This window comes from Pseudophryne corroboree, chromosome 8 (genome assembly GCF_028390025.1).
Source record: "Pseudophryne corroboree isolate aPseCor3 chromosome 8, aPseCor3.hap2, whole genome shotgun sequence".
NCBI classification, from domain to species: Eukaryota; Metazoa; Chordata; class Amphibia; order Anura; family Myobatrachidae; genus Pseudophryne; species Pseudophryne corroboree.
The window spans coordinates 302,221,090-302,235,809 of NC_086451.1; the positions used below are offsets into that span (position 1 = coordinate 302,221,090).

The 14,720-nt window shown below is 50.9% G+C and overlaps 1 protein-coding gene across 2 annotated transcripts in view; it reads left to right on the top strand.

Moving 5' to 3' along the window:
* FAM199X (family with sequence similarity 199, X-linked) overlaps positions 1–14,720 on the top strand; it is an 86,614-nt gene that overhangs the window by 19,728 nt on the left and 52,166 nt on the right. For both annotated transcript variants that reach the window (XM_063937354.1, XM_063937353.1), the window contains exon 5: positions 1,276–1,533. In XM_063937354.1, the coding sequence (XP_063793424.1) occupies positions 1,276–1,533 (258 nt within the window). The remainder of the gene's footprint in view (positions 1–1,275; positions 1,534–14,720) is intronic.

Genomic DNA, 14,720 nt, shown 5'->3' on the forward strand with positions numbered 1-14,720 from the left:
AATGCAAAAGAATTGCATTATGGGGGTCATTCCGAGTTGATCGCACGTAGCAACTTTTTGCTGCTCGTGCGATCAACTTGACGCCGCCTATGGGGGAGTATAGTTTAGCATAGCAGGGCTGCGATCGCTTGTGCAGCCCTGTTATGCTAAAAAAGTTTCAAGCAAAACGAGACCAGACCTAGACCTACTTACCCTTTGCGACTGATCCAGCGATGCAGGTCCCGAATTTGACGTCGCACATCCACCCTCAAAACCCCTGGACACGCCTGCGTTCGCTGGACCACTCCCGGAAACCGGTCAGTTGACGCCCCGACACTCCTTCCTCCTGTCAATCTTCTTGCCGTCTCCGCTGCGACCACTTTCCTCGTTCCCGGCGCCATTGCGGTCGCCGGGCAACGCCGCGCGTGCTCAGTTCCGACCCGATTGCACCGCTGCGAGGAAGTGCAGCGTGCGATCGGGTCGGAATGACCCCCTATATTACTAGATACAATGTTATTATGCTGGGAGTTTGCAGTTGTTATACATTATACTATACAACAATCATTTCACATTAGGCCCTGAGAGACACTACACACTCCAATCTTTAATTAGATAGTGCTCCATCCTTGCTACATAACCAAGTGATGTTGCTGATGGCCATTTGATCTTACCATGTGCAAGGAACTGAATGCTGCTTGATGTATAATAGTTGGCATTTTCTGGTACTTCCACCTAGGGGTGGATAATCTCTTGATACACATTAGTGCGAAATAACCGCTTCACTTGCTCTTTAAATTCTCAAAAGTCACCGTTACAGTACAAGAGGCGTGTATTTAATTCTAGCTTTGCACCAGTAAATTTGTTACACCAGTGTTTCCCAACCTCAGCCCCCAAGGCACACTAACAGTCCAGGTTTTAAGGATAAACATACTTGAGCACAAAATAATTAATTAGTACCTCCATTTTGTTTTATTTTACCATCTGTGCTCAAGCATGGATATCCCTAAAACCTGGACTGTTAGTGTGCCTTGAGGACCAAGGTTGAAAAACGCTGAGTTATGAATGTCTCCTCAATGGTGTGACAAGTTGATTTCCAGTATGTGCTATAATTATGTTTGGTGGACTGAGCGGATCAGGAAAGAGTGGCTTCATGTGACAAAATAGAGTGCAGCTATTACATGGCCCCTTACACTTTTTGTCGACATATCCTGTGCTAGTTGCACACCTTATTTAAGACTCTGTGTAGGTGTTTCCTTTCCTTGCATTTCCCATATCCCATTGTTATTCACCTTCCAGGTGAGGAGCTATATCAAGGAGCATAGTCCCCGGCAGCGATCCGCACGAGAGAGCTGGAAAAGGAACAGTTACAGCACAGCCAGCACAAGTGGTGTGAGTGGGGCGAGTGTGAGCAGCAGCAGTGCCAGCATGATCAGCACAGCGAGCAGCTGCTCTAGTGGCGGTAACTCCGCCTCCAACTCAAGTGCCAACATGAGCCGGACCCACAGTGACAGCAATCTATCCGCAAGCGCAGCAGAAAGAATCAGAGATTCAAAGGTAACACTTGTCTGTACATGGTTTGTGTCAGTGTATTGGTCTATAACTGTGGAAATGTCTTTTAGCTTTTGGTATCGTAGGTGCAACAAAACTACATCTCCCACAATTTCTAAGGTAGCCATAGATTAACTAGTGCTGTCATTCAGTAGCTACTACGAACATTTGTATTTCTCTATCATCCACTAGGGGACACTGGAGATCTAGACAGCTGGGGTGTGAAGAATGCAGACCGGAGGTAGCACAATGTAAAACTAAAAACTTATGCACATCTGGCTCCTCCCCCTTCACACCCCTTCCCCCCCCCCCCCATCCCTCCAGTTTGAAAAATTGTGCTAGCAGGAAGAAGCACAGAAAAGGAGCTCTTGCTCCAGAAATTATTTTTCTGCTGCGGGGTACACTGGGCTCCACAAGGAATGGACAATGGGTGTAGAATAGGATCTTGATCCGAGGCACCAACAGGCTCAAAGCTTTGACTGTTCCCAGAATGCACAGCGCCGCCTCCTATATCACCCCGCCTCCCAGCACAGGAGCTCAATTTTTTAAGTTGGTGCTGCAGTAAGCAGGCACTGAACAGAGGGGCTGCTCCAGGCAGCCCTAAGAAAAGCTTTTTAGCCAAGCTTTTGGCTTTTCTGCAGCAAGGCCTAGATTTAGGCCTGCGTCTGGCCTCCCTTAAGGTTCATATTTCTGCCTTGTCGGTGTGGTTTCAGAGAAAAATTGCGGCTTTACCTGATTTTCATACTTTCACTCAGGGTGTGTTGTGTATCCAACCTCCCTATGTCCCGCCTGTGGCTCCTTGGGACTTGTCGGTGGTTTTGGAGGCGTTGCAGGAGCCTCCATTTGAACATATTGGTTCAGCTGACCTTAAGTGGCTTTCCCTTAAGGTGTTCTTGCTGGCTATTGCCTCTGCTAGAAGAGTGTCGGATCTGGGTGCCTTGTCTTGTAGTTCCCCATATCTGATTTTTCACTGTGACCGGGCGGTTCTTAGGACTCGTCCTGGGATATTTACCTAAGGTGGTTTCTTCGTTCCACCTTAATCAGGAGATTGTGGTTCCGGCCTTTGTCTCTCCTGATTTGTCTCCCAAAGAGCGGTCTTTGGATGTGGTACGGGCTCTCCGTATCTATGTGAAGAGAACTGCTTCTATTCGAAAATCTGATTCTCTCTATGTTTTGTTTGGATTTCACAAACGTGGCTGGCCTGCTCATAAGCAAACTGGCCAGATGGATTAGAATGGTGATTGCACATGCTTATGTGAGGGCTGGTCTGTCAGCTCCTGCTCACATTACGGCCCATTCTACTCGATCTGTTGGACCTTCTTGGGCGGCCCAATGTGGTGCGACCCTTGACCAATTGTGCAAGGCGGCTACATGGTCCTCGGGGAACGCGTTCATAAGGTTCTATGCCTTCGATACTGCCGCTTCCCAGGATGCTTCCTTTGGACGCCGAGTTCTTGTGCCCGCTACAGTACGTCCCCTCCTATAAGGAACTGCTTTAGGACATCCCCATTGTCCATTCCTTGTGGAGCCCAGTGTACCCCGCAGCAGAAAATTAGTTTTATGGTAAGAACTTACCTTTGTTAAAACTCTTTCTGCGAGTTACACTGGGCTCCACAAGGCGCCCACCCTGACGCACTTAGCTTCTTTGGGTTGGTATGGCATTAGCCGCTGACACGTCTCCTGTTGTGAGAATGCGGTGTTGTGGATACTAACCGTTGTCGTCTCTTTTCCTGCTACTGCATTGGGCTGGTTAACTAAAAACTGAGCTCCTGTGCTGGGAGGCGGGGTGATATAGGAGGCGGCGCTGTGCATTCTGGGAACAGTCAAAGCTTTGAGCCTGTTGGTGCCTCGAATCAAGATCCTATTCTACACCCATTGTCCATTCCTTGTGGAGCCCAGTGTACCTCGCAGAAAGAGTTTTAACAAAGGTAAGTTCTTACCATAAAACTCGTTTTGTTCTAAATTGATCTGTAGCACAATCCCACCTATCTGAAAGGAGGGTGCAGGCTTCTCTAAAAGTACAAATTCTGTACTTATGAGACAACGATCCCGGAGGAAGGGATCAGAGGCTTACCCAGGGGATCTTCTAAACAGTGAGCATCTCTAAGGGTCCTAGTTAGGCTGCTCTACCAGACAGCAGCGCAGGTCTCACAGGCTGAGTAGGCTCCGCTAGCCAATGCTCTGTCAGACGAAGCTTCGGGGAGGTGCTGAGCGGCGGGTTCCGTGGCAGGTGTTTCTGCTGGCTGGAGACGGAGCTCCAGAGCGGCTGAACATGGTGCACTGGAAGGGGCTTTGAGCGGTGAGACGGGTAATATCCGTACACGGCTGATAGAGCTGGGATCCTTTGATAGGGGGGGCAGCAGAGATACTCCCTAGGTGTTAGGCACTGCTGCGAGGTGATTAAAAAATCTCAGTTGCGCCCATTTTATTCACTTTTAGGTGCGCCGGCAGAGCGGGAATCCCCACAGTGAAGGGGAGGAGATGTAAGGAGATGGTTTGCACTGCATATAGAGTATTAGACAGGTAGCCATATCTGCTTATAGTTTTTTCTCTTACGTCCTAGAGCAGGGGTGGCCAAACAGTCGATCGCGATCGACTGGTCGATCGCGGACATGCGACCAGTCGATCGCGATCCGCCGCCCAGCCACCCGAAGCCGCGCCTCTCCTGCCTGCCGCTCTGCCTCCTCAGTCTGGTCTGCGGCAGTGACGGCCGAGTGTATAGCTTAAATCAGGTGCCGGTTCGTTAGCCAATGAGAGCTCGCGGACCGGCACCTGATTTGAGCCATACACGCTGCCGTCGCCGCCGGAGATCAGACTGAGGAGGCAGAGCGGCAGACAGGAGAAGCGCGCGCTGCGCTCTCCACACACCAACGGTGAGCTCTTCTATGGGGGCATATCTGGCATTGTGGGCACATAGCTCAGTGGGGGCATATCTGGCACTGTGGGGTCATATGTGGCACTGGGGGCATATCTGGCTCTGCCGGCACATGGCACTGTGGGTGCATATCTGGCGCTGTGGGGGCATATCTGTAATCTGGCGCTGTGGGGGCATATCTGTATCTGGCACTGTGGGGGCATATCTGGCACTGTGGGCACATGGCACTGTGAGGGCATATCTGGCACTGTGGGCACATGGCACTGTGGGGGCATATCTGGCACTGTGGGGTCATATGTGGCACTGGGGGCATATCTGGCTCTGCGGGCACATGGCACTGTGGGGGCATATCTGGCACTGTGGGGGCATATCTGTAATCTGGCGCTGTGGGGGCATATCTGTATCTGGCACTATAGGGGCATATCTGGCACTGTGAGGGCATATCTGGCACTGTGGGGGCATATCTGTAATCTGGCACTGTGGGGGCATATCTGGCACTGTGGGCACATGGCACTGTGGGGGCATATCTGTATCTGGCACTGTGGAGGCATATCTGGCACTGTGGGCACATGGCACTGTGGGGGCATGTGTATCTGGCACTGGGGGCATATCTGGCACTGTGGGCACATGGCACTGTGGGGGCATATCTGTATCTGGCACTGTGGGGGCATATCTGGCACTGTGGGCACATGGCACTGTAGGGGCATGTGTATCTGGCACTGTGGGGGCATATGTGTTTGAGGTTATTACCTGTGGGGGCCAATGTGTTATTTCGTGTGAGGCAGTCATTACACTCTGCGCAGCAAGGCTAAGTCCCTTTTCTCTAACGTCCTAGTGGATGCTGGGGACTCCGTCAGGACCATGGGGATTAGCGGCTCCGCAGGAGACAGGGCACAAAAATAAAGCTTTAGGATCAGGTGGTGTGCACTGGCTCCTCCCCCTATGACCCTCCTCCAAGCCTCAGTTAGGTTTTTGTGCCCGTCCGAGCAGGGTGCAATCTAGGTGGCTCTCCTAAAGAGCTGCTTAGAAAAAGTTTTTTATGTTTCTTATTTTCAGTGAGTCCTGCTGGCAACAGGCTCACTGCATCGAGGGACTTAGGGGAGAGAAGTGAACTCACCTGCGTGCAGGATGGATTGGCTTCTTAGGCTACTGGACACCATTAGCTCCAGAGGGAGTCGGAACACAGGTCTCACCCTGGGGTTCGTCCCGGAGCCGCGCCGCCGACCCCCCTTGCAGATGCCGAAGATGGAAGATGTCCAGAAGCAGGCGGCAGAAGACTTTTCAGTCTTCCTGAGGTAGCGCACAGCACTGCAGCTGTGCGCCATTGTTGTCAGCACACTTCACACAGCGGTCACGGAGGGTGCAGGGCGTTGGGGGGGCGCCCTGGGCAGCAATGTATAATACCTTTTTATGGCTAAAAATACATCACATATAGCCCTTGAGGCTATATGGATGTATTTAACCCCTGCCAGATCTCACAGACTCCGGAGAAGAGCCCGCCGAAATAGGGGGCGGGGCTTATTCTCCTCAGCACACAGCGCCATTTTCCTGCTCAGCTCCGCTGTGAGGAAGGCTCCCAGGACTCTCCCCTGCACTGCACTACAGAAACAGGGTAAAACAGAGAGGGGGGGCACTTTTTTTTGGCGATATTACTATATTTAAGCTGCTATAAGGATACAACACTTATATAGGGTTGTTCCCATATATATTATAGCGCTTGGGTGTGTGCTGGCAAACTCTCCCTCTGTCTCCCCAAAGGGCTAGTGGGGTCCTGTCTTCAATAGAGCATTCCCTGTGTGTCTGCTGGGTGTCGGTACGTGTGTGTCGACATGTATGAGGACGATGTTGGTGTGGAGGCAGAGCAATTGCCGGTAATGGTGATGTCACCCCCTAGGGAGTCGACACCGGAATGGATGGCTTTGTTTATGGAATTACGTGATAATGTCAGCACATTACAAAAATCAGTTGACGACATGAGACGGCCGTCAAACCAGTTGGTACCTGCCCAGGCGTCTCAGACACCGTCAGGGGCTGTAAAACTTCCAGGGAGTATGGTCAAGCCTGGAGATGTCTCTTCACATAAATATACTGGAGCTAAGAGCGATTTACAATGCTCTAAGCCTGGCAAAACCCCTGCTTCAGGGTCAGCCGGTGTTGATCCAGTCGGACAACATCACGGCAGTCGCCCACGTAAACAGACAGGGCGGCACAAGAAGCAGAAGAGCAATGGCAGAAGCTGCAAGGATTCTTCGCTGGGCGGAAGATCATGTGATAGCACTGTCAGCAGTGTTTATTCCGGGAGTGGACAACTGGGAAGCAGACTTCCTCAGCAGACACGATCTACACCCGGGAGAGTGGGGACTTCATCCAGAAGTCTTCCACATGATTGTGAACCGTTGGGAAAAACCAAAGGTGGATATGATGGCGTCTCGCCTCAACAAAAAACTGGACAGGTATTGCGCCAGGTCAAGAGACCCTCAGGCAATAGCTGTGGACGCTCTGGTAACACCGTGGGTGTTCCAGTCAGTGTATGTGTTTCCTCCTCTGCCTCTCATACCCAAAGTACTGAGAATTATACGGCAAAGGGGAGTAAGAACGATACTCGTGGCTCCGGATTGGCCAAGAAGAACTTGGTACCCGGAACTTCAGGAGATGCTCACGGAAAATCCGTGGCCTCTACCTCTAAGACGGGACCTGATTCAGCAGGGACCGTGTCTATTCCAAGACTTACCGCGGCTGCGTTTGACGGCGTGGCGGTTGAACGCCGAATTCTAAGGGAAAAAGGCATTCCGGAAGAGGTCATTCCTACACTGGTTAAAGCCAGGAAGGAGGTGACTGCACAACATTATCACCGCATTTGGAGAAAATATGTTGCGTGGTGCGAGGCCAGGAAGGCCCCCACGGAGGAATTTCAATTGGGTCGATTCCTACATTTCCTGCAAACAGGATTGTCTATGGGCCTCAAGTTGGGGTCCATTAAGGTTCAAATTTCGGCCCTGTCGATTTTCTTCCAGAAAGAATTGGCTTCAGTTCCTGAAGTCCAGACTTTTGTAAAAGGAGTACTACATATACAGCCCCCGGTTGTGCCCCCAGTGGCTCCGTGGGACCTTAATGTAGTTTTGGATTTTCTCAAATCCCATTGGTTTGAGCCACTCAAATCGGCGGATTTGAAATATCTTACATGGAAAGTAACCATGCTACTGGCCCTGGCTTCAGCCAGGAGAGTGTCAGAATTGGCGGCTTTATCGTATAAAAGCCCATATCTGATTTTCCATTCGGACAGGGCAGAACTGCGGACGCGTCCTCATTTTCTGCCTAAGGTGGTGTCAGCGTTTCACCTGAACCAGCCTATTGTGGTGCCTGCGGCTACTAGCGATTTGGAGGATTCCAAGTTGCTGGACGTTGTCAGGGCATTGAAAATATATATTTCAAGGACGGCTGGAGTCAGAAAATCTGACTCGCTGTTTATACTGTATGCACCCAACAAGCTGGGTGCTCCTGCTTCGGGTTCACTACGGCTGGCCGGCGGTCGGGCTCCCGGCGACCAGCATCCCGGCGCCGGGAGCCCGACCGCCGGCTTACCGACAGCTTGGCGAGCGCAAATGAGCCCCTTGCGGGCTCGCTGCGCTCGCCACGCTACGGGCACGGTGGCGCGCTATGCGCGCCACACTATTTTATTCTCCCTCTATGGGGGTCGTGGACCCCCACGAGGGAAAATAATTGTCGGTATTCCGGCTGTCGGGCTCCCGGCGCCGGTATACTGAGCGCCGGGAGCCCGACCGCCGGCAAACAGAAGACCACCCCCTGCTTCTAAGCAGACAATTGCTCGTTGGATTTGTAGCACAATTCAACTTGCACATTCTGTGGCAGGCCTGCCACAGCCTAAATCTGTCGAGGCCCATTCCACAAGGAAGGTGGGCTCATCCTGGGCGGCTGCCCGAGGGGTCTCGGCATTACAACTCTGCCGAGCAGCTACGTGGTCGGGGGAGAACACGTTTGTAAAATTCTACAAATTTGATACCCTGGCTAAAGAGGACCTGGAGTTCTCTCATTCGGTGCTGCAGAGTCATCCGCACTCTCCCGCCCGTTTGGGAGCTTTGGTATAATCCCCATGGTCCTGACGGAGTCCCCAGCATCCACTAGGACGTTAGAGAAAATAAGATTTTACTTACCGATAAATCTATTTCTCGTAGTCCGTAGTGGATGCTGGGCGCCCATCCCAAGTGCGGATTGTCTGCAATACTTGTACATAGTTATTGTTACAAAAACATTGGGTTGTTCTTGTTGTGAGCTGTCTGTTCAGAGGCTCCTACGTTGTCATACTGTTAACTGGGTTCAGATCACAAGTTGTACGGTGTGATTGGTGTGGCTGGTATGAGTCTTACCCGGGATTCAAGATCCTTCCTTATTGTGTACGCTCGTCCGGGCACAGTATCCTAACTGAGGCTTGGAGGAGGGTCATAGGGGGAGGAGCCAGTGCACACCACCTGATCCTAAAGCTTTATTTTTGTGCCCTGTCTCCTGCGGAGCCGCTAATCCCCATGGTCCTGACGGAGTCCCCAGCATCCACTACGGACTACGAGAAATAGATTTATCGGTAAGTAAAATCTTATTTTTTTAGTTATACCACGCCCACTTTTTGTTATGCCACGCCCATTTTTGTTATGCCACACCCTTTTTTTTGCGCGCGCACACCTGCGGCGCGCGCTATTATTCCTCCTAGGTAGATCACAAAAGCTTTTTAGCTTTCACAGTAGATCACCGACTCCAAAAGTCTGGCCGCCCCTGTCCTAGAGGATGCTGGGGACTCCGAAAGGACCATGGGGTATAGACTGGATCCGCAGGAGACATGGGCACACTATAAGACTTTGAATGGGTGTGAACTGGCTCCTCCCTCTATGCCCCTCCTCCAGTTAGATTCTGTGCCCAGAGAGACTGGACACTCACTAGGGGAGCTCTCCTGAGTTTCTCTGAAAAGACTTTAGATTAGGATTTTTATTTTCAGAGAGACCTGCTGGCTACAGGCTCTCTGCTTCGTGGGAGTGAGGGGAGAGAAGTTAGACCTACTTCTTCTGAGTTAAGGACTCTGCTTCTTAGGCTACTGGACACCATTAGCTCCAGAGGGTTCGATCACTTGGTGCGTCTAGCTGCTTGTTCCCGGAGCCGCGCCGTCAACCCCCTCACAGAAGCCAGAAGAAAGAAGCCGGGTGAGTATAAGAAGGCAGAAGACTTCAGTAACGGAGGTACAGCGCAGCGGTCGCTCTGCGCTCCATGCTCCCACACACACACCAACGGCACTCCAAGGGCGCAGGGGGGAGGCGCCATGGGCAGCAGGTTACTGGAGTTTTCACTGGCAAAAAAAAGCATATTATCGGTGCCTAGGCACTAAATATGAGACCCCCACCAGTATAATAATTTTAATTTGAGCGGGACTACAGCGCGCCGGGTGGGGTCGTGGCTTAGCCCGCACAGCTTACCAGCGCCATTTTCTCTCTTCACAGAGCATGCAGAGACGCTGGCCCGGGACCTCCACTCTCCTTACAAGTACAGGGAGCAAAACGGGGGGGGGGGTACAGTACATATATTATTTTTTTAGTAGTATATGGGCGCTGTGGTGTAAGCTGGTATACTCCCTCTGTGTTCTCTCTAACAGGCTTCCCTGTGAGTCTGTCCCCTATTGCCAGTGTGAGAGTGTGTGTGTCGGTACAGTGTGTCGACATGTCTGAGGCTGAGTGCTCCTCCCCGGAGGAGGTTACTGGGGGCGCAGAGAAGGATTTGGGAGTGACTCTGTCGGCACTGCCGACTGCTGATTGGGTGAATATGTTGAGTACATTGAATGCAAATGTGGCGTTATTGCCTAAGAGGCTGGATAAATCTGATTCTCAGACACAAACGTGGAGAAAATCCATGGAGGACGCCTTGTCTCAGGTACAGGTCCCCTCAGGGTCACAGAAACGTTAATTTACCCAGATGGCAGATACAGATACCGACACGGACTCTGATTCCAGTGTCGACTTTAGTGAGGCAAGTTTACATCCAAAATTGGTAAAGAGTATTCAGTACATGATTGTGGCAATTAAAGATGTTTTACATATTTCTGAGAAACCTCCTGTTCCAGATACAAGTGTTTGTTTATTTAAAGGGAAAAAGCATGAGGTGAAGTTTCCCCCCTCTCATGAACTGAACGCTCTTTGTGAAAAGGCTTGGGAGTCGCCTGACAAAAGGTGGCAGATTCCCAAGAGAATTTTTATGGCATATCATTTCAAGTAAAAAAGGATAGTGATACTGCGCTCTCTTTATAACAAAGGAGTCCTATGGGGGACTTGCAGCTGGGAGCATGGCTGTATTACAACAGCCTTTAGAAGTGACAGATAAAAAAGGAAATTTGCTCCCTGCGTATTACCACCACAGGAAAATAAGAAATACGTAGGCTTAGTAATACTGTATTCCAAAAAACAAATTTTATTAATGAATAACGGAAGTGATCATAAATCAATACTGCCTGAGATAGGAAATTATCATCTTTAACCCTGATTGCTAAAAATAATAATAGCTGATAGAGGGAAATAAATGGTATGTATAAGTTATAAAAAATTGTGTTACCTAGTACCGGTACACTGAACGAACAAGACAATTTGTACACAAAGACTGACACCACAAAATCACATATAAAAAGGTAGAGAGAAGCGCTATGTGAGTCTTACTCTATCTACCAAGCAGTCAATAAAATAGACTCACAGGTCAAAATCTGTACTCTCCACTTTGGGTTTTTTTTCCTTTGGAGTAACTGAGGCAGTTTTTATTAAAGGAAAGGAGAGCTTTTTAGCGTGTTCACAACTCCCGCAGCACCATGATAAATAGCTGGAACGCAAAAATCAGGAAGTTACTATATCAATGGAACGCATGAACCGTTTATAAGGGAGAGAGGAGATGAGACCAGCATATCGGCCATCCTGACGAAGCCTTCTAGGCGAAACGCGTTGATCACCGATAGACTGGATCCCCTGACAGCAGCGCTAGACGTATGCAGCGCGCTGTTAGGAGTCTGCCGGCAGACATTTCCTTCTACCCGCACAAAGGTAACTATTATGGAGAGAGCATCTGGACATCTAAGACCTACCACGGTGGTCCTGTTATAGGGCTGGTACAGTCACGACCATTTGCCCGACATTGCGGGGACCAATAGGACAATTATTACCCACCACGAAGGAGGACCCATACACAGAGGAGGTAAGCAGCAAACTTTAAACCTCACTCTTCAGTGTTCGCAAATACGCGCTATAGCGCGTATTTTACCAAGGTCTGTGGTCCGGGGACTCACTTTTGTAAACTATGTGGGTCCCCGGGGACGCGCTCCGCTGAAGCTGGTTGTCTTTAGCTTCCTGTAATAGAGGACGGAGGCAGAGCCTTACCAGTCCTCTTGCGGCGGCGTGCTCCCCCTCTCTCTCCTCCTCCCTCTCCTCCTCCCCCACCCCCGGACAGAGTGCGAGGACGGCTCTGCGGCGCGATACACTCTGCCGCGTGGGGAGGTGAACGCCGGACTGACCACGGACTGTAAGTGCCGTGACACTGAGGAAGGGTGAGCTGGACTTGCGGTGGCGGCTGGGCGCTGCTCATATCGGTGAGAAGGCGGAGATGGGGGCTGCATGGCGCCGGCAAACGTGTAAAACACCACAAAAATGTTGCATGGGGTGGGGGTGAGATGCTGCTGGCCTGTGCAGCATAGAGGACACTGGGTACAACCACTGGATTCGAGTCATGCTGTCTGTAATTAATGTGCTGAGTGATCAACTTCAGTGACACTTACTGTGCTGGCTGTCTTTGTTGGTTGCTGCTGGTTACTGTAAAGACAGCCAGCACAGTGAGTGTCACTGAAGTTGATCACTCAGCACATTAATTACCGGCAGCATGACTCGAATCCAGTGGTTGTACCAAGTGTCCGAAGTCGGCGGTCAGGATGCCGGCATTCAGTATACCGACACCAGCATCCCGATCACAGCAATGCCGACAGGGGTGCAGAGGGTGCCCTAACCTCCCACCCCTAACCCTCCGTTTCCCGCAGCCTAAACATCCTTAGTGCCTAACACTTATCCCCCTCTCTGCAGCCTAACCCTAACCTCCCCAACACCATATCCTAACACCCCCTCCCGCACGCTAAACCTGTGGCGGCAGTGCATACTTAACTTCAGGATCCTGACTGTCAGGATATCGTTGCCGGGATCCTGATCTCCTCGGGATGCCAGCGTCTGTATTCTGGCGGCTGTCAGGATTCCGGCGTCGGTATTACGGCTGCTGGGATCCTGACAGCCGGGATCCTGAACGCATACTTCCGATATGATAACAGCCCAGCAGCATTGTCACCCTCTCACCCCTCCCTCCCCCACAACACTGTAGTGCCTAAATCCAGTCCGGGGCTCCTATTATAGCGGCACCATAAACCCATTACATATAGAAAATGTATTATTTCATAATGTTGTCCTGTTTTTTTATCATATAACTGTTTAGTGCTCTGCCTGGTGCAATGTGTATAACGTGCTCTGCCTGGCGCAATGTGTGGCGCAATGTGTATAACGTGCTCTGCCTGGCGCAATGTGTGGCGCAATGTGTATAACGTGCTCTGCCTGGCTCAGTGTGTATAACGTGCTCTACCAGGCGCGGTGTGTATAACGTGCTCTACCTGGCGCAGTATGTATAACATGCTCTACCTGGCTCAGTGTGTATAACGTGCTCTACCTGGCGCGGTGTGTATAACGTGCTCTACCTGGCGCAGTGTGTATAACGTGCTCTGACTGGCTCAGTGTGTATAACGTGCTCTACCTGGCGCAATGTGTATAACGTGCTCTGCCTGGCTCAGTGTGTATAACGCGCTCTACCTGGCGCGGTGTGTATAACGTGCTCTACCTGGCGCAGTATGTATAACGTGCTCTACCTGGCTCAGTGTGTATAACGTGCTCTACCTGGCGCGGTGTGTATAACGTGCTCTACCTGGCGCGGTGTGTATAACGTGCTCTACCTGGCGCAGTGTGTATAACGTGCTCTGCCTGGCTCAGTGTGTATAACGTGCTCTACCTGGCGCAGTGTGTATAATGTGCTCTACCTGGCGCAGTGTGTATAACGTGATCTGCCTGGCTCAGTGTGTATAACGTGCTCTACCTGGCGCAGTGTGTATAACGTGCTCTGACTGGCTCAGTGTGTATAACGTGCTCTACCTGGCGCAGTGTGTATAACGTGCTCTACCTGGCGTAGTGTGTATAACGTGCTCTGCCTGGCTCAGTGTGTATAACGTGCTCTGCCTGGCGCAGTGTGTATAACGTGCTCTGCCTGGCTCAGTGTGTATAACGTGCTCTACCTGGCTCAGTGTGTATAACGTGCTCTGACTGGCTCAGTGTGTGTAATGTGCTCTACCTGGCGCAGTGTGTGAAACGTGCTCTACCTGGCTCAGTGTGTATAACGTGCTCTACCTGGCGCAGTGTGTGTAACGTGCACTACCTGGCACAGTGTGTGTAACGTGCTCTACCTGGCTCAGCGTGTATAACGTGCTCTACCTGGTGCAATGTGCATATTGTCAGCTACCTGGTGCAATATGTATAATATGCTCTGCCTGGCGCTAAGTATATAACGTGCTCTGCCTGGCGCTAATAACGTGCTGTACCTGGAGCAATATGTATAACGTGCTCTGACTGGCTCAGTGTGTATAACGTGCTCTACCTGGCGCAATGTGTATAACGTGCTCTGCCTGGCTCAGTGTGTATAACGCGCTCTACCTGGCGCGGTGTGTATAACGTGCTCTACCTGGCGCAGTATGTATAACGTGCTCTACCTGGCTCAGTGTGTATAACGTGCTCTGCCTGGCGCAGTGTGTATAACGTGCTCTGCCTGGCTCAGTGTGTATAACGTGCTCTACCTGGCTCAGTGTGTGTAATGTGCTCTGACTGGCTCAGTGTGTGTAATGTGCTCTACCTGGCGCAGTGTGTGAAACGTGCTCTACCTGGCTCAGTGTGTATAACGTGCTCTACCTGGCGCAGTGTGTGTAACGTGCACTACCTGGCACAGTGTGTGTAACGTGCTCTACCTGGCTCAGCGTGTATAACGTGCTCTACCTGGTGCAATGTGCATATTGTCAGCTACCTGGTGCAATATGTATAATATGCTCTGCCTGGCGCTAAGTATATAACGTGCTCTGCCTGGCGCTAATAACGTGCTGTACCTGGAGCAATATGTATAACGTGCTCTACCTGGTGCAGTGTGTATAGGAGGTTCTACCTGGTGCAATGTGTATAAGCGGCACTACTGTGTGGTATAATGTGAATTGGTACTA